At 41.2% G+C, this 23,559-nt stretch overlaps 1 protein-coding gene across 1 annotated transcript in view; it reads left to right on the top strand.

Moving 5' to 3' along the window:
- The first annotated feature begins 13,068 nt into the window (after window positions 1–13,068).
- Window positions 13,069–23,559, top strand: part of EMC2 (ER membrane protein complex subunit 2) — a 44,400-nt gene continuing 33,909 nt past the window's right edge. Inside the window, 5 exon segments of the mRNA XM_043539178.1 lie at window positions 13,069–13,170; window positions 13,173–13,239; window positions 13,778–13,891; window positions 18,009–18,073; window positions 21,579–21,664. Of these exon segments, the coding sequence (XP_043395113.1) occupies window positions 13,084–13,170; window positions 13,173–13,239; window positions 13,778–13,891; window positions 18,009–18,073; window positions 21,579–21,664 (419 nt within the window). The 5' untranslated portion in view covers window positions 13,069–13,083.

The raw sequence follows: 23,559 nt of genomic DNA, 5'->3' as shown, positions 1-23,559 counted from the left end.
GGCTTGAGTCATTGTTGCCCCACCCTGACCTAGGGCCCCAGCATAACTGTACTTATTTTCTGCCTCCACAAGAGCTGCCAGGGAAGACTTCTGCAGCCGAACTAATTCCTCAATCCTGAGCTGTGTGTAGTGAGCCGGTGTGGCTCCCCGCTGTCCCAGAGAGGGTCAAGCCCTGGCTGAGCCCCTTTACAAAGGTTAAAAAAAGTCCCAGGATCTTTGCCAATCTGACCTGGGGGGAAATTCCTTCCAGATCCCAGATATGGTGATCATTTAGCTCCTGAGCATGTTGGCAAGACCCACCAGCCAGACACCTGGGAAAGAATTCTATGTAGTAACTCAGTGCCCTCCCCATCCAGTGTCCCATCTCCAGCTGCTGGAGATATTTGCTAATAGTAGCTGCAGATGGTCTATATGCCATTATAGGCAATCTCATCATACCATTCCCTCCATAAACTTATCATAAGAACATAAGAATGGCCCTACTGGCTCAGACCAAAGGTCCATCTAGCCCAGTATCCTGTCTTCCTACAGTGGCCAGTGCCAGGTGTCCCACAGGGAATGAACAGAAAGGGATATTCAAGACCAGTGCCCCAGAGAGAATGAACAGAACAAGTAATCATCAGGTGATCCATCCCCATCGCCCATCCCCAGCTTCTGGCAAACAGAGGCTACAGACACCATCCCTGCCCATCCTGGCTAATAGCCATTGATGGACCTATCCTCCATGAATTTATCTAGTTCTTTTTTGAACCTTGTTATGGTCTTGGCCTTCAGAACATCCTCTGGCAAGGAGTTCCACAGGTTGACTGTGCGAAGTGTGAAGAAATACTTCCTTTTGTTTGTTTTAAACCTGCTACCTATTAATTTTTATTTGGTGATCCCTAGTTCTTGTGTTATGAGAAGTAGTAAACAACACTTCCTTATCCACTTTCTCTACACTGGTCATAATTTTATAGACCTCAGTCATATCTCCCTTTAGCTATCTCTTTTGTAAGCTGAAAAGTCCCAGGCTTATTAATCTCTCCTCATACGGAAGCCGTTCCATTCCCCTAATCATTTTTGTTGCCCTTTTCTGAACCTTTTCCAATTCCAATATATCTTTTTTGAGATGGGGAGACCACATCTGCACATAGTATTCAAGATGTGGGCATACCGTAGATTTATATAGAGGCAACATGATATTTTATGTCCTATTATCTATCCCTTTCTTAATTATACCCAGCATTCTGTTTGCTTTTTTGACTGCCGCTGCACACTGAGTGGATATTTTCAGAGAACTATCCACAATGACACCAAGATCTTTCTGGAGTGGTAACAGCTAATTTAGACCATCATTTTATATGTATAGTTGGGATTGGATTATGCTTTCCAGTGTGCATTACTTTGCACTTATAAACATTACATTTCATCTGCCATTTTGTTGCATAGTCACCCAGTTTTGAAAGATCCTTTTGTAGCTCTTCACAGTCTGTCTGGGTCTTAAGTATCTTTAGTAATATTGTATCATCTGCAAATTTTGCCACCTCACTGTTTACCCCTTTTTCCAGATCATTTATGAATATGTTGAATAGGACTGGTCTCAGAACACACCCCTGGGGGACACCACTATTTACCTCTCTTCTTTCTGAAAACTGACCATTGTGACAAAGCTCTGTCCTTGCCTCCGTGGGTCCCGCATTTCCTGGCAGATTTCGCTAGCCTCAGAGGCTCACTGTGACCCTCCACATAACCCTTCTCTCTCCAGAGACAAGGGTCACAGTCTACTGAGCCATTTGCATCATAAACCAGCAAGGGAGATGAGGAGAAGTTATCCTCCCTTGCACAGTCTATGTTGTCTCCCAGTCTCAGTGATTAATCAGGGGGCAAAAGTGGGGTGGGGGGAGGGAGCCTAGGCCCACCCTCTACTCTGGGCTCCAGCCCAGGGACCCTAATAGTATCAGCTATGGTAGCTAACTTTTTAGAAACATGACATGTACAATTCCCTGGGCTACTTCCCCCACAGCAGCCCTCACTTCCTCAAGCTCCACTTCACCCTTACCTCAGGGCCCCCTTCCTTGTGCCTGATATTACTCAGCCTCTCCAACAGCACAACTTCCTCCCACAGCTCCTGACATGCACACCCACCTGACTAACTGGGAGGCTTTTAACTAGTTTCAGCCAGCCCCTGATTGGCTTCAGGTGTCCCAACCAACCTAGCCTTCTCCCTGCCTTCTGGAAAGTTCTTAATTGGCCCGAGGTGTCTTAATTGACCTGGAGCAACTGCCATTTCACTTATCCTGGTACCAGGGATTTGTTTAGCCTGGAGCTAATATATCTATCTCCCACTACTTTTCTATAGCCATCTGGCCTTGCCTCGTAACACCATTTATACCTGCCCTTTGTTTCTTATCTTTTAACCAGTTCCCAATCCATGAGAGCACCTTCCCTCTTATCCCATGGCAAATTACTTTACGTAAGAGCCTTTGGTGAGGGACCTTGTCAAAGGCTTTCTGAAAATCTAAATACACTGTATCCACTGGATCCCCTAGGTCCACATGCTTGTTGACCCCCTGAAAGAATTCTAGTAGATTGGTGAGGCATGATTTCCCTTTACTAAAACCATGTTGACTCTTCCTCAACAAATTATGTTCATCTATTATGTGTGACAATATTGTTCTTTATTATGGTTTCAACCAGTTTGCCTGCTCCTGAGTCAGGCTTACAGGCCTGTAATTGCTGGGATCACCTCTGGAGCCCTTTTTAAAATTGGCGTCACATTAGCTATCCTCCAGTCATCTGGTATAGAAGCTGATTTAAATGATAGGTTACAGACTACAGTTAGTAGTCCTGCAATTTCACATATGAGTTCCTTCAGAACTCTTGGGTGAATACCATCTGGTCCTGGTGACTTATTGCTGTTCATCAATTTGTTCCAAAACCTCCTCTAATGATACCTCAATTTAAAACAGTTCCTCAGATCTGTCACCTAAAAAGAATGGCTCAGGTTTGGGAATCTCCCTCACATCCTCAGGCGTGACGACCGATACAAAGAATTCATTTAGTTTCTCCGCAATGGCCTTATCGTCCTTGAGTGCTCCTTTAGCACCTTGATGGTCCAGTGGCCCCACTGCTTGTTTAGCAAGCTTCCTGCTTCTGATGTAATTAAAAAAAGATTGCTATTACTTTTTAAGTCTTTGGGTAATTGTTCCTAAAATTCTTTTTAGGCCTTCCTATCAAGCTCAGTCTTAAAACAAGTTAGGTATTTTGCCCCTACTACTCTGCTTGGAAGGCTGTTCCAGAACTTCATTCCTCTGATGGTTAGAAACCTGTGCCTACTTTCAAGCCTAAACCTATTAATGGCCAGTTTATATCCAGTTGGTCTTGGGCCAACACTGGCCCTTAACTTAAATATCTCCTCTTCCTCCCTTGTATGTATCCCTCTGATATATTTACAGAGAGCAGTATCTCCCCATATCCATCATTCTGTTAAGCTAAATGAACCAAGCTTCCTTAAGTCTCCTCTGCTAAGGTAGTTTCTCCATTCCTCTGATCATCCCAGTTGTCTTTCTTTGCCCCTGTTCTACTTTGAATTCACCTTTCTTAAACATGGGAGGCCAGAACTGCACACAGATTCCAGATGAGGTCTCACCAGTGTCTTGTATAATGGTAATAACACTTCCTATCTTCAATCCTAGTATGCATCAAGTGAGGCATCTGTAAATACCTCACTTGATGCATCCTATGATTGTGTTGGGCTTTTTCACAGCCACATCACATGGTGGCTTATAGTCATCCTGTGATTTACAAAGACACCCAGGTCTTTCTACTCCTCAGTTGTTTAGAACTGATACATCAGCATTAAATAGGAAAAAATTTTGTTTAGTCCCTAAGTGCATGACTTTGCACTATTAAATTTCATTCCATTTCTATTACTCCAGTTTTTCAGGTCATCCAAAATCTCTTGCATGATATTCTGGTCCTCCTCCATATTGCCAATATCTCCCAACTTTGTGTCATCTGCAAATTTCATTAGCGCACTCCCACTTTTTGTGCTAAGTTCATTAATGAAAATGTTAAATAAGATTGGTCCCAAGATGGATCCTTGACAGACTTCACTAGTAACTTCCTTCCAGCCTGACACCTTTCAGCATGACCTGTTGTAGTCTTCCCTTTAACCAGTTCCTTACCCACCGTTCAATTCTCATATTAATTCCCATCTTCTCCAATGTAACTAATAATTTCCCATGTGGAACTGTATCAGATGTTTTACTGAAATCCAGGTAGATTAGATCTACTACATTTCCTTTGTCTAGAAAATCAGTTATCTTCTCAAAGAAAGAGCAGGTTGGTTTGGTATGATTTACCTTTTGTAAAACCATGCTGTATTTTATTTCAATTGCTGTTACCGCTGTGTCATTAATTGCTCCTTCTTTCTAAATTTGTTCTAAGACCTTGCATACAACTGAGGTCAAACTAACGGGCCTGTAGTTTACTAGATCACTTTTCTCTTCCTTAAAAATGGGTACTGTATTTGCAGTTGTCCAGTCATCGGGTATGACCCCGAAGTGTACAGATTCATTAAAAATCATTGCTATTGTGCCTGCAATTTCATGTGCCATTTCCTTTATTCTTAGACAGAGATTATCTGGACCCTTCAATTTGGTCCCATTAAGCTGTTTGAGCTTGGCTTCCATCTTGTCTGTGGTAATGTCTATTTCCATATCATTGTTCCCAAACCCTGCCACTGTCCCCAGGTTCCTCATTACCCTTATTAAAAACTGAGTCAAAGACTTCATTTAGGCGTTGGACCAGACCTAGATTATCTTTACTCTCCACTCCTAAGTGCTCACTGTCTTTACCTTTCCACATCCTCTGGGCCGGGGGCAGCTATTTGTGATGGATGGGGGCACTACCATCACCATTGGCTACCACTGTGAAACCTCTATTTTAAATCTGGACACAAATAAAGGTCCTTTTGTAATTTGGAAAAAGAATTCTACAGTGTTAAATCTCAGGGCTATAGTAGACAAGCCCTTAGTAAGTAATGGGGAAAGGAATAAAGGAAATTGAGGGGGGAAAGCCTTTATTAATTCCTTTAGTTTACAGATGTTTTAACTAGTTTTCCATGACAACCACTCCAGTGGGGGGCTGCAGACATTCAGATGCAAATACCTCTGATGGCAAAAGAGCAGTTATCGACATAATCAGAATTGTCAAGCCACAAACAATAATGGTGCATTAAACATCTGAGTCAGCATTATAATCTGTGTCCTCACTGTTAAGTGTTGTTTTTTTTTTAATAATTTTTTACTGCTGTGTAGCTAACATCCATTAGCTATCACTCTGTAAAACCATAGTGGAAACAAGGCACTTAAGTTTTGCCAAAAGGCAAACTAAGGGAGGTCAGCATTATGCACCCCACCTCTCCAGACCAATGCAAAGGAGTGAGAATAATTGATTTTTAAAAATCGCTGATTTTTGGCAGTACAAAACAGTAAATTTCTCAGAAACAGAATATATCCTAACAAAATATGTAGCATACATAAAGAGCTATAAAAGCAAAATATGCAATTAGCAATATAAACAATTTGGTAGAACAACAGCATCTATGTCTGCAACAAATGAAGTAATAGAAAAGTGTGTGCTCCAGTGTTTTTCAGTGGCAGATTAATGCACGGGTGTGACAGGTTCCCCTGGGGTACCACCTGAAACTGAAGTACCACTGAGACCACTTCACCCACCAGCCTGGGCTCCCTTTCACACTGTGGTGCTGTGATAAGTTGCCAAGCTCTCCAACCTTGCTCTTTCATCAGCATACACACAGATCCAGCTGCAGCTTTACACACAGATGCTGAGATCAGCTCTGTATGGGAAGGCTCAGCTAAGGCACCTCCCAGTTGCTAAGGCACGCACTTCCCTCTGGAGTGTAAACCCAAAATTATACCACCTTGCACTGCACAGGAAACTGTACAGCATAAGCTCAAAGTTCGCCTCCTCCCTCAATGTGGAGAGAGATATGCAACAGCTTTCCACCCCAAGTTATAATTTCCACACACTGGTTTTAGACAAAACAAAAATAAGTTAGATTTTAAGTGATAGCAACCTTTGTAAAGGTTGAAAGCATCTAGATGCTTTTAAATATCCCACCAGTGACCTAAATACCTTTAGAAATGTGGCCATAAGGGCACTGTACTATCTTGTATGAAATCCTTAAATACGGCCTTTGGTTAATATCTGGGAATGAAGTTCTACACACAATGGTGACATGTGAAAAAGCACTAGGGTGATGGATACAGAGGTGAAATAACAGTTGACACAGGCAATCCTCATTGGCAAATCAAAGGAAGCTAAAGTTTTGACGCTAACCCAGGAAATTAGTCAGCCTTGAAGTCATGTGATCTTAAAGAATAAATCTGTTATATATTAAAAAAAAAAGAATTAAAAATTGTAGATGACAAAACTGCAGTAAAAACGTAGGAAGTGTTATTCTAGAAATATTGTCAGATATGATTGCTGAAGCTACTAGCAACTGTTAATATGTTCAAGGATCTAGTATTAAAATAGCACGTCATCCATTGACATAGTATTAATGAAGGTAAGTGATGAAGTGCTAAGAATAAGAAGAGTAATAAAAATAACATTTTAAAAAATATTTTAAAGGCATGAAACTACATTTACAGTGAACTACAAGAAAAAGAAAAGGAGGACTTGTGGCACCTTAGAGACTAACAAATTTGAGCATAAGCTTTCGTGAGCTACAGCTCACTTCATCGGTGAAGCGCATCCAACAAAGTGAGCTGTAGTTCACGAAAGCTTATGCTCAAATAAATGTTAGTCTCTAAGCTGCCACAAGTCCTCCTTTTCTTTTTGTGGATACAGACTAACACAGCTGCTACTCTGTCACAAGAAAAAGACAGTCCAATGCTGGCAGTCAGAACAGCAGCTGAGACAAGCTACTCTGAGGCTTTATGCAGACATATTATCGGATAACCACTTTCTTTAACCACTGCAACTATGGATGGCCATCAGAGTTTTTAGGGGTGTGCGTGTGTGTGAAATATTTCACCGGATCCTTCAGCAGCTCAATCCATCCTTGCAGGTGGAGAAGCCCGGCCTTGTCCAGGCTCTGGGCTGCGCTGAGCCTGTAAGCACTCAGCCCTGTGAGGCGGGAACCCACCTGCCCAGCTGGGGGAAACAGCCCTATTTCTGCTGCCCTTCGTGGGAACTTTGCCTAAGGCTCCCCCATCTGCCTCTGTCTGGCAGCGCCTCCCCCACCCCCCTGATTCCACCCCTTGACTACCCCGGCCTCCCGCTGTTGTTTGCCCCTCCTGGGCAGCCGCCCCCCCCTCCCCCATCCCGCCGCCCTTTCACCCAACAGCTGGGAGCCCGGTCACAGCCCAAGGCAGGGCAGAGGCTTCAGCAGACGCCATCACGCGTGCGCAGCCCCCAGGCGCATGCTCGGAGGGTGATCGCACAGGGGCGGGGAGGAGGCGGTTACGCCGGCAAGATGGCGAAGGTCTCGGAGCTGTACGATGTGACCTGGGAAGGTAACTGCCCCTGGCCGAATGGGGGGGGGATCCGGGGCGTGTGGCCGGCCGGGCTCCGTCCCCCGTGACCTGCCTCCCTCTGACTCTGCGCCGGGTCACTAGCACGGGCTGCCCGGCGGGGGGAGCCGGGGTCGGGGGGGGGTCTCGTCTGGCTGGGGCCCGCGCAGTGCGCTGAGCTCCCCGCGAGAGGCCAGCGCCGCCGGCCTTCCCAGCTGGCAGTGGGGCGCACCGGCCACTGGCTGCATGGGCGGTCACCCTGCAGCCCCCAAGCGCCCCCTTCCTGGGACGGACTCGGCGGAGGCTGCGCCTGGCCGGGACACAGTAGGAGGTTGGGGCCTGCCCCTCCGCGCCAGGTGCGGGCAGGCAGGCTCAGCTCACCAGGATCCAAGTGTGGAGGGGCTCAGTGTGTGTGTCGGGGGGACTCCAGGGTGGGATGAGAGGGTTCTGTGTGGGCCAAACTGGGTGCGGGGGGGATCTGAATGCACAGGTGCTGGTTTGGGGCATCTCGGTGCAGGGGCAATGGGACTTTGCCGGGGGGGTCCAGGTGAAGGTGGTTGGGGCTCAGCAGAGAGGATCCAAGTGTGGGGGAATGGGGCCGTGTAAAGGGGTGTGTGTCTGGGTGCAGCTGATTGTGGCTTGGTGAGGGGGCTTGGGGAGGTCTAGGTGGGTGGGCTAATTAGGGTGGGGATTCAATGGGCCTGCTTAACAGGGGAGCCCCAGCTGCATCTGCTGAGGGGATACCACATGCAAAGCTCCTATTTGCCCCCCTCCCATTGCCCTTCCCTTCCCCATTCCATCCCCCTTCCTCTTCCCACTGTTTCCTGCCCCATTTCCCTTCTCTCCCTCCCTCCCACATTCCCCTTTCCCTGGCCCTCTTCTCAGTATTTACGCTACCTTACATGCCAGTATCTCCCAAATGAGAACTGGCAGGGAAAAGTTTGTCCTCTCTCCCTGACTGTAACATCACATGTGTGGAACAGGTCTCCTGGTCCAAACTTCTTTCCAAACCTTCTCGCACATGTGCTCTGTTACAAAATTTCTGTTAATGTGTTTAGCTCACATTGTTGTTAAACCTGCAGGGTATCTTGACCTGTTGGCAGACAACCCACTAGCAACTGTCCTTTCATTGTTGAGAGAGAAAAAAGCCTTAATGAGAAACTACATGCTTACACTTAAAATTGTTCAATAACTCAGGGTAGGTCTATACTAGAAAATTTTCCAGTAGAGGGGTGAAACTTTTTTAAAATGACGCTTCTATACTTGCAAAAAGTCCTGGTTTAGACACAGTTACACCAGCTGTTATAGTTTATTTCATTTGGGGAATTGGTATAACCTATACTAGCAAAAGAACTCTTGTATAAGCTTATGTCTACACTGACAAACCCCTTTTAGCGTAGACATGGCCTCAAAAATGGCTGTACAGATTTAACTCTGATTTTCGAATAAAAGAAAATAGATGGAAAATTTCAAGCCCCAAAGAAGACTTTACAGAAAGTTGTACGCAACTGAGCCCTTTGAATGTTATCAAGAATGACAGATTCTTCTCATGGACACAATAGGGAATTATGTGTTGGTTTTTCAAAAGCTGCTAAGTGACTTATGAGTACAAGCTGCAATGGGGCTGATGCTTTGAAATCATGTAGTTGCTTCTGAAAGTTTCATCCTTACACTTTCTAGGTGCATTTCATATTACAATAAATTATTTTACTTTGGGGCTTTTGTCTAAAGTCCTCAAAGTACTTTGCAACAAACAACTAATTTACTCTTGCATCCACAAATGCCAGATCATATAGCATCAGGGTGAATTTGATTTAAATCATAATTTAAATCACTACTCAGGAAGACTCGATTTAATCATGGATTTCTACATAAAAGTGCATTCTTCTTGGTTGTTATAACCTTAATACATATTCTTCACAACTCGGAGGTAAATGTAGGTTTCATTGTTAGAAGGTACACACTATACATTTTTAAAGTGATTTATTTTGAAAACTTTGGCTAGGAGGTGCATCAAATTAGCACTGCAACCATATGTTGTTAGCTTGGGACTCTCTTCACTCTCTGCTAAATGATTTCTTCTCATCTTGGATACATTTGCAGCACTATCTGTGACCAAGCTGCGTACTAGACATTTGAATTTCTTTCCACAGCTTGTTATAGCTTTTACTGCTACTTCTTGTAAGTATTCTGCTGTGTGTGCATTTCCTGATGTACCAGTTGTTTCATTAAGGAAGACATTCCCTTCTTCTGTTGTCACACAAGCACATACAACAGCATCATTGTGGACATTGCTCCACCCATCAAGACTCAGGTTAACAATTTTACCCTCTAGACCAGTGCTTCTCAACCTATCTGATGTGGGGGACCGACAATTTTTTTTCCAATATGCGCCCAGACCGGCAGCCGATGGCTCGCGGACCGGCACCGGTCCGCGGACCACCACTTTGAGTAGCACTGCTCTAGACCTTTTGCACACTGCTCAATTTCTTTCATACACTTTATCCAGCAATTTGCCTGTGACATCTGCTCTGTTGGGTGGACTGTATCCTTGTCTTAATGACTGAACCATGTTAATGAAGTGTGGGTTCTCAGTTACATGGAAAGGAGACTTTGTTGCATAAACAAACTGGGCAATTTTATCATCAATTACTTCTTTTTGTAATCTGCCGGTTCTTATCACAAACTTATCTATGGTGGTTTCTGGATGATGGAAATTTTTTTTTTCTTTTTGCTACAGGTGATAACTGTGGCAATGTGACATACATGATATGACTGAAACACTATCATTGGCAGAAAACTCTGAAAGTATAGAAAAGGATGGTGATCTCGAAGGTGGATAGTCTTCAGAATCCTGTATGTTGAGGATGGATTCTCTTAAACAAAATAAGTCAATGCAGTTATTTAATTGAAGTGAAGCACTAAAATGGGTTACCTAGGGAGGTGGTGGAATCTCCTTCCTTAGAGATTTTTAAGGTCAGGCTTGACAAAGCCCTGGCTGGGATGATTTAGTTGGAGATTGGTCCTGCTTTGAGCAGGGGGTTGGACTAGATGACCTCCTGAAATCCCTTCCAACCCTGATACTCTGTGCTTCTATGAATTAATATTACCATATTGCTCATTTAGTATTACTCATTGCATTCACTGACCCTCAATACTACTTAAAAAATAAATAGCTGAAATAGGCAGATCTTCCTTTTGCAATTTCATCTTTAATCACAACTGCATCTAAAATGTAACAACTGTATTTTTTGCTCAAACATGATAATTGAAGAATAGTCCAGAAGACAGGCCGTCCTTAAGAAAGAAGTACTTTTATTTTATACACCAAATGAGATGACTAAAACTGGGATTGACACAGAGAAAAGTAAGGTTCTTAAACATTAACTTAGCTAACTGCAGATGTTGAGCTGTCACAGTTAGAGGCAACATGGGCCAATGGATAAAGCACTGGTCTTTGTTAGTAGGTGAGGATTTTCTTTCCTGGCAAGACTGCCATTCAGAAGCTTGGATACCCTGGTACAGGGCAAGGAGATAAGAACCTGAATACAACACATTTGTTCTATTACTTCCTAATGTGTGACCCTGGGCAAGTTGTTTAATCTCTTGCTATTTTACAGATGAGAGTGAAAAACTTATAGATACCATTGTAAAGGACTTTAAGAAAGCAGTATAAAAATTGGTGGTATAAATCATTAAGTATACAGTCCTCCTTGTTGTGGGCCCAACTGCCTAATAATTGTTCACAGTTAGTTAGACAAATCAAAGTAAAAGTGCAGAAAATGTGAATATCTGCTATTGGGTAATCATGCCCCTAACTATGGATTTATTTTCTTCAATTGTGTTTTTAATGTAAAGACTCGAAAGCTATATTCCAAAATGCACACTGAACAAACAAAGAGAATTAAAATCTTAAAATGCTTGGAAAAATTAAGATTTAAGTCTAGCGACTTTGATACCCAGAAAATGTGAACTGAAAACCTAGTAAAAGTGAAGTAACTACAAACTATACCTTTTTGTTTTCCAGTGTGCCCGTGTCCTAAAAATTGCCCTAAAAATTTAAAGTATGATTGGCTGACACAACCGATAAGCTTAACACCCCCCAAAATGAGTCTGCTTAGACTACCAACATTTTTCATTTTTTTGGCCTTCTGTTCGGAGTGCAGCACTTTATAATCTAGCTAATATATCTTTTATTGTATTTATGTATACTAGCACATTTATTTTTGCTTGCGTTCTCACTTTCAGTGATCAAGGGATACAGCATACTCTGTGTTTTGCTTTTTTCCATCCTTCCAGAATGTAAACTCTCCAGAGCAGAGATTGCATTTCACTTCTTGCATAGAATGGCCCCAGTATGCTCAGTTCTATTACCACCATTGTGACAAAGTGTCTGTTGCAGTGGGTTTCTTACACTTCTGTTTATATATCTGTAACTCTGGATGACCTTAACCATTTTTGTTTTAAACCACACTAAAATAAACAGATCCATCAGTTCTTCTAGATCAACTTATATACATAGCAACATAAATATAAGTGAAATTAACCAACCTCCCCGCACCTCTGCCAGAGTCCAATACTATTGCCCAGCCCTGTGTTACAAAGTACAGGTGTACTTGCCCTAAAAATTTAAAGTATGATTGGCTGACACAACCGATAAGCTTAACACCCCCCAAAATGAGTCTGCTTAGACTACCAACATTTTTCATTTTTTTGGCCTTCTGTTCGGAGTGCAGCACTTTATAATCTAGCTAATATATCTTTTATTGTATTTATGTATACTAGCACATTTATTTTTGCTTGCGTTCTCACTTTCAGTGATCAAGGGATACAGCATACTCTGTGTTTTGCTTTTTTCCATCACTGCAAAGCCTACTTTGGTGATTAATGGTTGACATGAATGTTGTTAGTAGCTTAGATAGTATTACATTTGAAAGTTATCCTGGCATGGAGGCTTTAATAGTTGTCAAGTAAATGAATTGGTGAAAATTGGATGACTTATTTATTTTGTATATGTTTAGACTGTCAGTTTGTGTGATACATTTGTGTTCAGTCACATTCTTGCTGTCTAATACTTAAATTGCCAGGGATAGTCATGTCAAGAACCATTTAATTTTACTCATGCACATCAAATGTAACCTTGTGGTGGTTTTGGTTGACTTTCAAAATACAAAATGTGACACAGTAACAGTTTTATGAGAGATCTGAGATCACTTCTGGTAGATGGAAAAGGGTCTACATTTACTCTTAAACTGTCAAGTTTTGTTAATTTGTGCATTTTGAAATGCAAGGAAAACTGTCAAAATATAGCAAGATCTATTAGCTATAGGAAAGTTATAATTCATGGGGATGCTGAAACTTACTTTGAAAGTTACCAGATAAGGTTATGTTGCAGATACTGATCACAAGTTTGAAAACAGGAGTTCTGTTTTTCTTGTTTGTATGATGAAGTTTTGTATTGGTAGCTTAGAACAGTTCTAAGGTGGAACTCCACTTCTTGTTTTGTTTTGTTTTTTTCCCCTGTTTACTCTCTGTGGACTCGCCTTCCTTCCCAGTAGTGATGAACAGTAATATCTTGTATAATGGTGCTTTCTGTGCAGGAGAATCTGAGTGCCCTCCAAAATATATTCATGCAACATCACTCAAATATATAACTCACTCAGGGTTGGAGAGGATGACAGCCAGATGGACAAATGGCACCAATGGTTGAGAGAGGGTAATTATGACTAAGAATACCAGGATAAGCCCTTAGCAAGATTTAATAAGATCTTCAGCCTGTTGCCATCCCCAGTAGGGGAGGACCTCAGTTTTTAAGGTTTTTGTTTGTTTGGTTTATTTTTTGTTGGTTTGAAGTCCTACACATATTAACATGTGTAGCCCTACACATATTAAATTGATCTACGCTGGATCGTAGGGCTTGAATTGGCCATGTTCGGAGCTGAATCTGTATTCTCAGGGAGTCTTTTTCATATCTGATGTTTAGATTGTTAGTCCAATATCCTCTGAACTCACAAATTCAGTGGATTACTTCCCCCCTCCCCCCCTTGCTTTTGGACAGTCTACACAAGGGTTGCAAGATAACAATTTCAAAGTTCCAGGGATCAATCTGTCCACAAGCGATTTTGGTATTAGTGGAAATTACTTCTGTGGATCTCCTGTATATGTTTAAGAATAGATTATACCCCTCAAAGTCATTTCCAGAAATAGACTTCACATTATGTTGTTGCATGGAAATCTTATATTTTGTTTTTCAGAGATGCGTGATAAAATGAGGAAGTGGAGGGAAGAAAACCATCGGAACAGCGAGCAGATAGTGGAAGTTGGAGAAGAGTTAATTAATGAATATGCATCTAAGCTTGGGGATGACAGTAGGTTGAAATTATTTGAAAACCTTTTACTATCTGTAACTGTTAGTATATGCAGCTAGTTTTGTTACTCTGCTATTTGCCTGTTATACTCTCCATATTATTTTTACTCTTTTGTTGTCATTCTGCATCTACTAATGTTGAGTACATACATTATTTTCTTAATTTTCTAATTTTGCCAGTATTCTAAGCTCTTAGTTTGCTTCTCAAAGATGGCTTGTAGAGGAAGTAGGTGAAAAACGTATCTAATTGAGCTTAGGGGTGCTGGAACAATTTTTATAGTGAAGGTGTTGAGTCATTGAACCAAACTGTAAACCCTGTATATAATGGTAACCACTTCAAGCCAGGGGGTGCTGCTGCACCCCCAACACCCCTAGTTCCAGCACCTATGATTGGACTCTTAGGTTGGCACACAGTGACCAGTCATAAGAATCTACTGTGAACATTTGGCAGAGATTTGTTATCTAGCTGTCACTCAACAGGTCATCTACACTTCAGAAGGATGGCAAAAAAAATGAGGGGAGTTTTTTAATAAGGAAAAGGGAATGCTATTCCTTAATTTAAGCCATAAGTGATACTATGTTGTAGAAATTAATATGAAAGCTGTTCTTATGATAGAATAGCATTTGTGACGCTGTAGTTTAGGTCACCTCTGGGTTTCTGCAATACATAAAATAGCTATTTTCAGGGGATTTTAATTCCTTGACACTATGTCTCTTGGGACAGAACTTGGCCTAGAGTGCTTCAGACCAGAAGGGAATTGTTCAGAAATAACAAAGCAATATTACTTTTTATGTAAGAGCAGTAGAAAAAACAAAATACTTCATGGCAAGAATGCTTTATGGGTTTGCATATGAATCCCATACAGGCAGGAAGGGATAAATATCCATGATTTGTTTTTAATGTTCATTCCTCTTTCTTCGGCTTTCCTTTTTATAATTTGGTTAACCTAATACAAGAAGTACATTTTCACTTTCATTTTTTTTCATTTGCCAGCCTTTCTTTTAGAGTTGCTATTGAAGTTTTGCAACCATAGTGATGAAATATATTTATTAGTTGAAGTCTGAAGAGCTTTAAACAAGTCCCTGTTTAATTTTAATAAATTATTTCTTTAACAGACCAGTGATTAAAAATCTAGCAAAATATATCCTGGACTAACTCTTGCACTCATTTTCTTAATATTTGACCAGAAATCTTTCAACTTGCAAGTTTCCTGGAAACTGTAAAGATGGCTCCCTGTACCATGGTATTTCCTCCAGATTTCTTGCAATGAGAGGGATCTTAAAATGCTAACTATTATAAATAGTACATCGTCTTTAGATAGTCATATGGATAATCTATGCCACGGGTGGCCAGCCTGAGAAGGAGCCAGAATTTACCAGTGTACATTGCCAAAGAGCCACAGTAATATGTCAGCAGCCCCCTATCAGCTCCACCCCCTTCCCCTCCCCGCTCCCAGTGCCTCCTGATCCGCTGTTTCATGGCATGCAGGAGGCTCTGGGGGCGGGGGGAGGGAGAGGAGCGATGGCATGGCAGGCTCGGGAGGGACCAGGAAGGGGTGGAGTGGGGACAGGGCTTGTGGCAGAGCCAGGGATTGAGCAGTGAGCACCCCCTGGCACATTGGAAAGTTGGCGCCTGTAGCTCCAGCCCTGGAGTTGGTGCCTATACAAGGAGCCGCATATGAACCTCAGAAGAGCCGCATGTGGCTCCGGAGCCACAGGTTGGCCACCCATGATCTATGCAAACAGCCTTCGCTATGTATATTGTAGCACAATCTTCTTGGGACTAAGAGTCTTTAAATACCTAATAAGAGTCTTGCATGTGCTGCCTCCCTTCTTCAACTATTATAAATGCATTGTAAGACTGCATGCATGGGTGCTGGGACTAGGGGTGCTGGGATGCTGCTGCACCCCCTGGCTTGAAGTAGTTTCCATTATATACAGGGTTTACCGTTTGGTTCAATAATTCTCAGCACCCCTGACTCCATGGGTGGATTTGATAGTAGCTCCAGCAGGAAGTTGGTGGTAAAATTAACGCAGGGCCTAACAAAGGGAGCTGTTGTCATTTTTGTCTCTTTAAATAAACAGAAACTCACTGTGGATTAGCTTCTTTTATTAGGCTCTTGTTAATCAGTTATGAGGAAAACTACATTTTATTATGGGCTGGTGCTGGCTTTGTGGGGTGCCTCCCCACCCCCTCTTTACCAGAGCCCTTACACAGTGGGCCACTCCATTGCCTTCTGCATCACAGGCTGAGTCACTCTTCATCATGCCCTCTGTTGTCCAGTCCAATCTTCAACATTTTCAGAGTGTGTGTGTGTAGACTGGACTATATCTGTGTCCCATATTTTACTGTAATCAGATTTTACTAGCTAAATTAGTTGCAACCTTCATTTGAATTGCTAGACTTCCAAGCAAATGTGTAAGAAGATCAAAAATTATTTACAGGTCTGATTGTATTCCTGTTGGGTTCTTTTCACTGTTTCAAGGAAGATATAGTAGAAACATAATGGGTTCATAGATGGGCAGCAAAAATGACTAGAGGCATGAAAATACTTTTTTATGAACGACTGAAAGATTGGGCCTTTTTGGTTTTGAGAAGAGACAGGTAAGAGGAGCACAATAGAAGAATGCAAAACTATAAAATAAAACAACAAATACCCAACCCTCAAAGATGACGCTATACACACAATTTCCCCACCAACTCCCCCGTGGAGACATGAGAGAATGAACCACATGTGGCACTTAATGCACTACTGGAAGACACTACGAACCTATATAGAATAGAAATTAACAAATGCCACAGAGAAGGTAAATTGGGTATCTGTTTACACTGTCCCATCATACAGAGGACATCCAATAAAACTGAAAGGAAACCATTTTCAAATTGATAAAAAGAAACACCTTTTAAAAGAACACCTTATTTATCCTGTGGAACTCATCAAAAGCTGTTGAGTGTTTAATAGTGGTCAAAGAAGGACTGAACTTTTATATGGATGGTCAGAAAATCCAAGTCCAATTGAATGGGATTTAAAAATATATAAAAGCCCTTGGCTTCCCTCAGGGGCAGCTTATTGTATAACTGTCAGCTGCAGGGGTTCTTGTGCTAAGCATCTGGAGCTAGCCACTGCTAGAGACAGGATACCAGATGTGTGGACTACGGCCTGATGTGTTCCAATGAAATCTGATTTTCCTTGTGGTAACTTAGAATTTTTTTTTTAATGTAATTTTTCTTCTAATGAAATTAGAAATACCTGTTCAGTGAGCAATAGCCTTTATTCTGGTAGGGGGAAAGGTTAACGTTACTGTTTAGATTTGTGCTTTTTTTCTTATGAAATTCCTATATAAAAGGTTAATTTGTTTTCCCCCAAGTTCTCTGGGCACCAGTGGTGGTGGCTATTTGTCCTCTTTGTAGAAGATTTTTGCTTCAGGCCTGATCCTGCAAGGAGCTGAACACCCTTCACTCCCATTAACTTAACACTCAGCTCACTCTGGGGAGTGTGTTACATACTCCCCTCCCCTTCCTCCCCCCACCACCTCCCCACCCATATTCTCTGTCTTGTCTAACAGGACTGTAAACTCTCCCTAGCAGGGACTGTCTCTCACTCTGTACAGTTCCTAGCACAATGGGGCCTCATTTTCAGTTGCCCCTTACGCTCTATCCTAATACAAATAACATTTGTCAGTGGAATAAGCTAATTCCCACAGAACAGGGAAGAAGGCAATATTGTACTTACAGTAAGGTAGTGAAACAGTTAAGGGAAAAGTTTTCTTCTTTCTAGCATGTATGGCTGTTCTCCAGATCTGGTCACAGTGCATTTCATAGTGGGTCTGTTTCAACAGACAACTGTAGTTACAATGTTAAGAAAAGCAAAGAATTAGAATTTTTTGCCTTTCAAGATGTCAAAAGATACTTTGTTACTGAAGCAATAAAATCGCATAAGTGTACTTTTAATTAATTCCAGCACTGTGTTGAAATATCCCTGTTTCAGTAATGATGTACAGGAGTGGTAGGGAAAAATATACAAAGACGGAATTCATTAATCTTATTTACGTTTTAGGTGTTTCCCATCATTTTGAAAAATCAATTCTCACATTTAATATGTCTTTCTTGTATCTAGTATGGATAATATATGAACAGGTGATGATTGCTGCCCTGGACTGCAGTCGGGATGACTTGGCATTGGTAAGTTGTCAAGCTGATATTTCACTCAAACCTTCCTTTTTTTTTCACATGAACCTATTCCAGATTGGTTCTTTGGACAGTTTTATAGGATGCTAGGAACTATGTAAATCGGCCTTGTAGGATTTCAAGAAATATACTACTGGGGAGAAACCTCCTCCACCCACCTTAATGTGTAACTCTTATTTAGGGAGATCATGTTTCTTCTAGCTGTGAAAACATTTATAGCTACTCTGATATGGGCTGAAAGTCAGGAATAATATTAAAACTGCCATATTGTCCAGAGAATATTTGTTGGAAACCTCTCAAATTTTATCCCTTTTTCAAACACATTGAGAAAAAGTGTCCAGAGCTGTGCATGTGAATTTAGCTGCAGATAATTATTAACATTGACAGGAGTCATGCAGCTAAATGCTTGCACAGTGTATTAGGAAGGCCAATATGTATGATCAGCTGCTTGCAGCATTTTTAAAGGTGAATATTAAAGCAGAAAATGTGGCTGTGCCCTTTATTACTCCTTCGTGGTATATAAAGAGTCATAAACTTAAACATGCTTTGTTTTTTTTTATACTACAAATATATTGAGTTGTATTCTTTCCATCCCTCCTCCCCATGCGTCCTGAGGAGGAAGAGCTGGAGCTGAAGTTACAGCATTATGTGGCATCACTTTTCACCCCCTGAAAGCACACCAGAGTCCTCCTGCAAAGACAAAAGGGAGGACCTGATAGTCACATGAGGCTTGGTACTACACCATTAAAATCAGCGGGGCTTTTTTCCATTGGCTTGAATGAGACCAGGATTAAGCCCATGTAAAATAACTGGGAATGAGGGGGAGAAGTGGTTTAACAAATCAAAGCCAAAAAACAAGTGCCCTTGCCATTAATCATTTCTTAAAGTTATTGCATTTCAGCCATAGAAGTTGGTCCAGTAGAAAATTTTTTTTTTCAGAATACTTCAATATGCTTTCTTAATAGATCAACATTGTGAATAGCCTTGTTAGAAATAGCCTGTTAAGTAAATTAAGGGAGCCTTCTTATATTTTAATTTGTTTGTTACAGGCCACAATTGGTCTCTAAAACTTAAAGCCTTTTGGATATCTTATTCGGCCTTTTTTTTTTTTTTTTTTAACATTACTACTTAGATGCAGGGGGAAAAGTAAGATTTTTAGCTAATAATTCTTAACATTGTTGTGTGGTTAGTGAACTAATTCTTTCTCCAGCATATTATGTCAAAGGATTGAAGACAAAGCGCCTATGCAGGGCTCTAAGCACTATTGTAATGGATTAAAAATGCAAACAAAAGCAAACTCAGCAACTTTCCCAAAATCAAGGAAGAAAAATGACAAAAGGACCTCTGTGCACACATTTCAACCCTCAGTGCATTCTCCTGCCTGGCATGGGAGAAGAACTGTGTTTTGTTGTGCCCAGATGGTCAACAGGCCTGGGCTTCTTCAGACCAAGAAGGGAGAGAATTCCATAGTTCAGAGTCCTGCATTGAGACTGCTGTTACAGTGCCTTGTGCACACTTAAATGCCAGGGTTTCAGTTCAAGTGCCTTCACTGACCACAGCTATGGCAGTATAGAACTGGGAGAGCGTCGTCTCTCGAATAGCCAGGATTAGAAAAGTGTAATGATCTTGAGTTCCATGTTTTAGGGTTAACTTCAGTATATGCAGTAATGTAATACACCATATTGCACTTTCTGCAAGCCTCATGAATTCCTCTCATAGATAAGTCTTCTCTTCCACCAAGGAAATAAATGAATAGATTGAGAGAGAAGCCTCTTTTTATACTATTTTTCCATTTATTTTTTCTGAGGTTTTTTTTTATCTCTGTGGGTTTTTTTAACGCTTTTGTGAAATGCTTAAATGGACCTACATGGGGAAAAAATCAAAAATTGCCAAATACTGTGTTTACTGATAACCCAAGTAGCAGCTTTGAGTTTGGACTACTGGCCTCTTAGTGTCGTATGAGGAACACAGCATGCTCTGAGAGTATAGCTGCTTATCCACAGCACTGCGTATATGTTAAAAGCTTAGTACAAGCCTTACATCTGGGTTGGGGTTATTTTAGTTTTGTTATAGGTCCACACATTTAATTCAAACTGGCTAACATCATAGTGGCTTTTTGCTACAGCTGCAGCCCCTGAATATGTGAATAGTTTTTGAATTCCTATTACTTAGCAGTGAAGCGCTTGACAGCTGTGATGCATCTTTCCTAAGGGACTGGTGTCTGTTCCAAATGAGAAGTCTGAGATGGTTTTCATCTCATTATTCTTTTTTGTCCTCTGATTTTCTTCATTCCCTTGCACCAAATAGCTGATCATAACCCATGCATATACTACATGTAGCCAATTCCATATTTGTAACACATGGCTTTAGTGAGATCACCTACTGTTGGTAGACACCTGCAAAACCTGTGTCTAACATGCTAGAGTTACATTTTCTTTGCCTTTGTAGGATTAATCAGACTCTTAAGATTAAGAAACCTACCTGTTGAAGTACAGTAGAACTTCAGAGTCACAAACACCAGAGTTACGAACTGACCAGTTAACCACACACCTCATTTGGAACCAGAAGTACACAATCAGGTAGCAGCAGAGATACCCCCCCCTCCACAGCCCCCCCCCCCCCCAAAAAAAAAAAAAAAAAAAAAAAGGCAAGTACAGTATAGGGGGTGAATATCTTCTCCTGCTCAGCTGTCTCATTGCTTGCAGGAGTGTGCAGACTGCATCTCCTGTGTCTGTAGGATTGATTGAACCCAGTGACACAAACATTATTATATATAAACGTTTTCTTTGTATTGCAAACCATTATAAACAGCTTCTTTCAAAGGCAGTTTTTTCCATTATAAAAAATACATTCATTAAACAAAAAAGTGCCACCTGAACTCTTATTGTTTTTATAGGTGGGGTTTTTCTTTTGTGCACTGATTTAGGAAGGCCTCAAATCTGAAAAGCAAATAAAAATCTTTCAAGCTAAATAACTGTTTCCAAGGAGCTCTGATTGTCTAGCTACTTGCATGGAAAATTCATCTTGTAATTAAGTCTTCTAGCTGACAAGGTTTCAATTTCTGAGCTTGTCTTTATTAATACATTTTATTGCTTATCCCAGAAGTTGCTGTTTTGTTTTAATCAAAAGTCACATTCCAAGTTGTTGACTTAGTCAGTCAAGGACTATTTTTTTTTCTTTCCATGTGTTGAATAATTATATTCACAGGGTATTGACTGAATTAAACAGTTTAAACTCTGAAAATAATTAATCGCTGGTCATGAGTCTTTCTCAGCTTGGAGTCTGTGGTCTGTCTACATATTCTGGAATCCTTGTGATATCACTGGACAGGAAGTAGTAGACTTTTTCTAGGCATTAATGTGCTTTTTCTCTGGTTGTGGTAGGAAGTGCTGGTGACAAATACGCCTTCTGATTCTGAATTTTTATTTTAATGTGATAAGTAGTATTTGTCACTCAAAGCTGAATCACTAACTCTGAGGAATTTATTTTATTTATGCAGTTTTGTCTTCAGGAGCTAAGGCGACAGTTCCCTGGGAGCCACAGGGTTAAGCGATTAACTGGCATGAGATTTGAATACATGGAAAGGTATGGCTGAATTTAAAAACCTAATTCTTGTCTGGAAAAAGGTACTTCACACAGTAAAATTCAGAGCAGAGGGTATAAATGCAATGCTCTTTCCTTTATAAAAATAGTTCTGTGTATGATGAGCTTATTGTGCTTAGGCACTTCTGTTGTATTTTGGCTAGCAAATATTACAGTACTTGTAATCTTCCATTTGGACTTGATACATTTAAAAGGTCCTTTACTTGCCATCATCAAACTATAGACAGTAAAACACTACAGTTTTTTTTTTTTGGCAAAACAAAGTCTGTATGCCACAGCTATAAACCAACATATTTAATCCAACTGGTCCAGAATTCCAAGTAGCATTCAGAACCATTGCCCTGCCCCAAATAACTGCTGAATATAGCTCTTCTCCAAGCTTTGTCCTTGTGGATAAAACCCTAATAGGTTGACTCCAAAAACCTTGTAGAATATAAAAGTGAAAACTATAACCCTTCTGGATGCTTTTGCTCTATCCTACTGAAGGACTATAACTCTATTACATTTTATATAGGATGGTTCAGACAGCTTACAGATGGGTTCACTGTCCATAATATATGACTTTTCCCACAAAGGTGACCCCAGGAGTAGACTGTCCTCTAGGGCGCCTCTAGTCTTTGCCTGACTTCCCCCTTTGGACACGTTGTATATCAAGTTCCAATAAGCTATTCCAAAACCATCTACTTGTGGTGTGGCAGCTAGAAATTTTGCAAAGGGCTTCCAGAAACTGCCAACATGGAACGCTGGTACCGAGCATGTTTCCTGTAACACACTGCTTACAGTGTTGGCTTTTGAGGCCTAGAGCTCGTGGGCCACCCCGAATCCTGGACATTAGACATGTAAAGGGAGAAAACTCCATTTTCATTTAACAGATGTTTCTCATCCTTTCTTTTCCTTGCAAAGAATGTTTTGAAACTGTAAATTGATATGAATCTATGAAGCCTGTTGTTTGGGTTGAAATGAATGGAATGCTGGGCTCTTCTGCTGCAGCACGAGGCTAAGGTACCTAAGCAATCCTACTCTCATACCCGCTCTTATGTAAAATGAGTTGATTTGAGATGTCTTGCTAATCCTTTCCCATAATTCTTAGCTCTGGCATATACATATTGGTGTGGCATGGTGAACAGGAATCTGGTTTTGGTTGCAGAATAGGTGGCAAAAATTGGTTCTCAAACCTGCTCAAAAATGTGAAGGTCAGCTCTGTCTGCTTGTACATGCTTCTGTCCAGGTTTGTATGACCAAACTAAAGATGTTGGCCCATGCCTTTGACAAATGGACTCTAACCATAGGCAGGCATATGTACATAAGAATGGCCATACTTGGTCAGACATTGGTCCATCTAACTCAGTATTCTGTCTTAACAGTGGCCAGTGCCAGATCCTTCTGGCAGTTGGAGGTTTAGGGACACATGGTGCATGGGGTTGTGTCCCTGACCATCTTGGCTAATAGCCATTGATGGACCTATCCTCTACAAACTTAGCTCTTTTTTTAACCCAGTTATAATTTTGGCCTTTATAACATCCCCAGGGAATGAGTTCCACAGGTTAACTATGTTGTGTGAAGTACTTCCTTCTATGTGTGTGGTTTGTTTTTTTTTAAATCTGCTGTCTGTTAATTTCATCCGGTGATAGCCTTAGTTCTTGTGTTATGTGAAGGGGTAAACAACACTTCGCTGTTCACTTTCTCCATGCCACTCATTATTTCATACACCTCTATCGTGTGCCCCCTTAGTCATCTCTTTTCTAAAATGAATGGTCCCACTCTTTTTAATCTCCCCTTGTATGGAAGCTGTTGCATACCCCTAATCATTTTCATTGCTGTTCTCTGCACCTTTTCCAATTCTAATATCTTTTTTTTTTTTTGAGATGGGGCAACCA

The sequence above is a fragment of the Chelonia mydas genome, chromosome 2, assembly GCF_015237465.2.
Source record: "Chelonia mydas isolate rCheMyd1 chromosome 2, rCheMyd1.pri.v2, whole genome shotgun sequence".
In the NCBI taxonomy this organism is placed as follows: domain Eukaryota; kingdom Metazoa; phylum Chordata; order Testudines; family Cheloniidae; genus Chelonia; species Chelonia mydas.
Note: the sequence above shows the minus strand (reverse complement) of the source record. Positions and strands in the feature narration are given on the sequence as shown.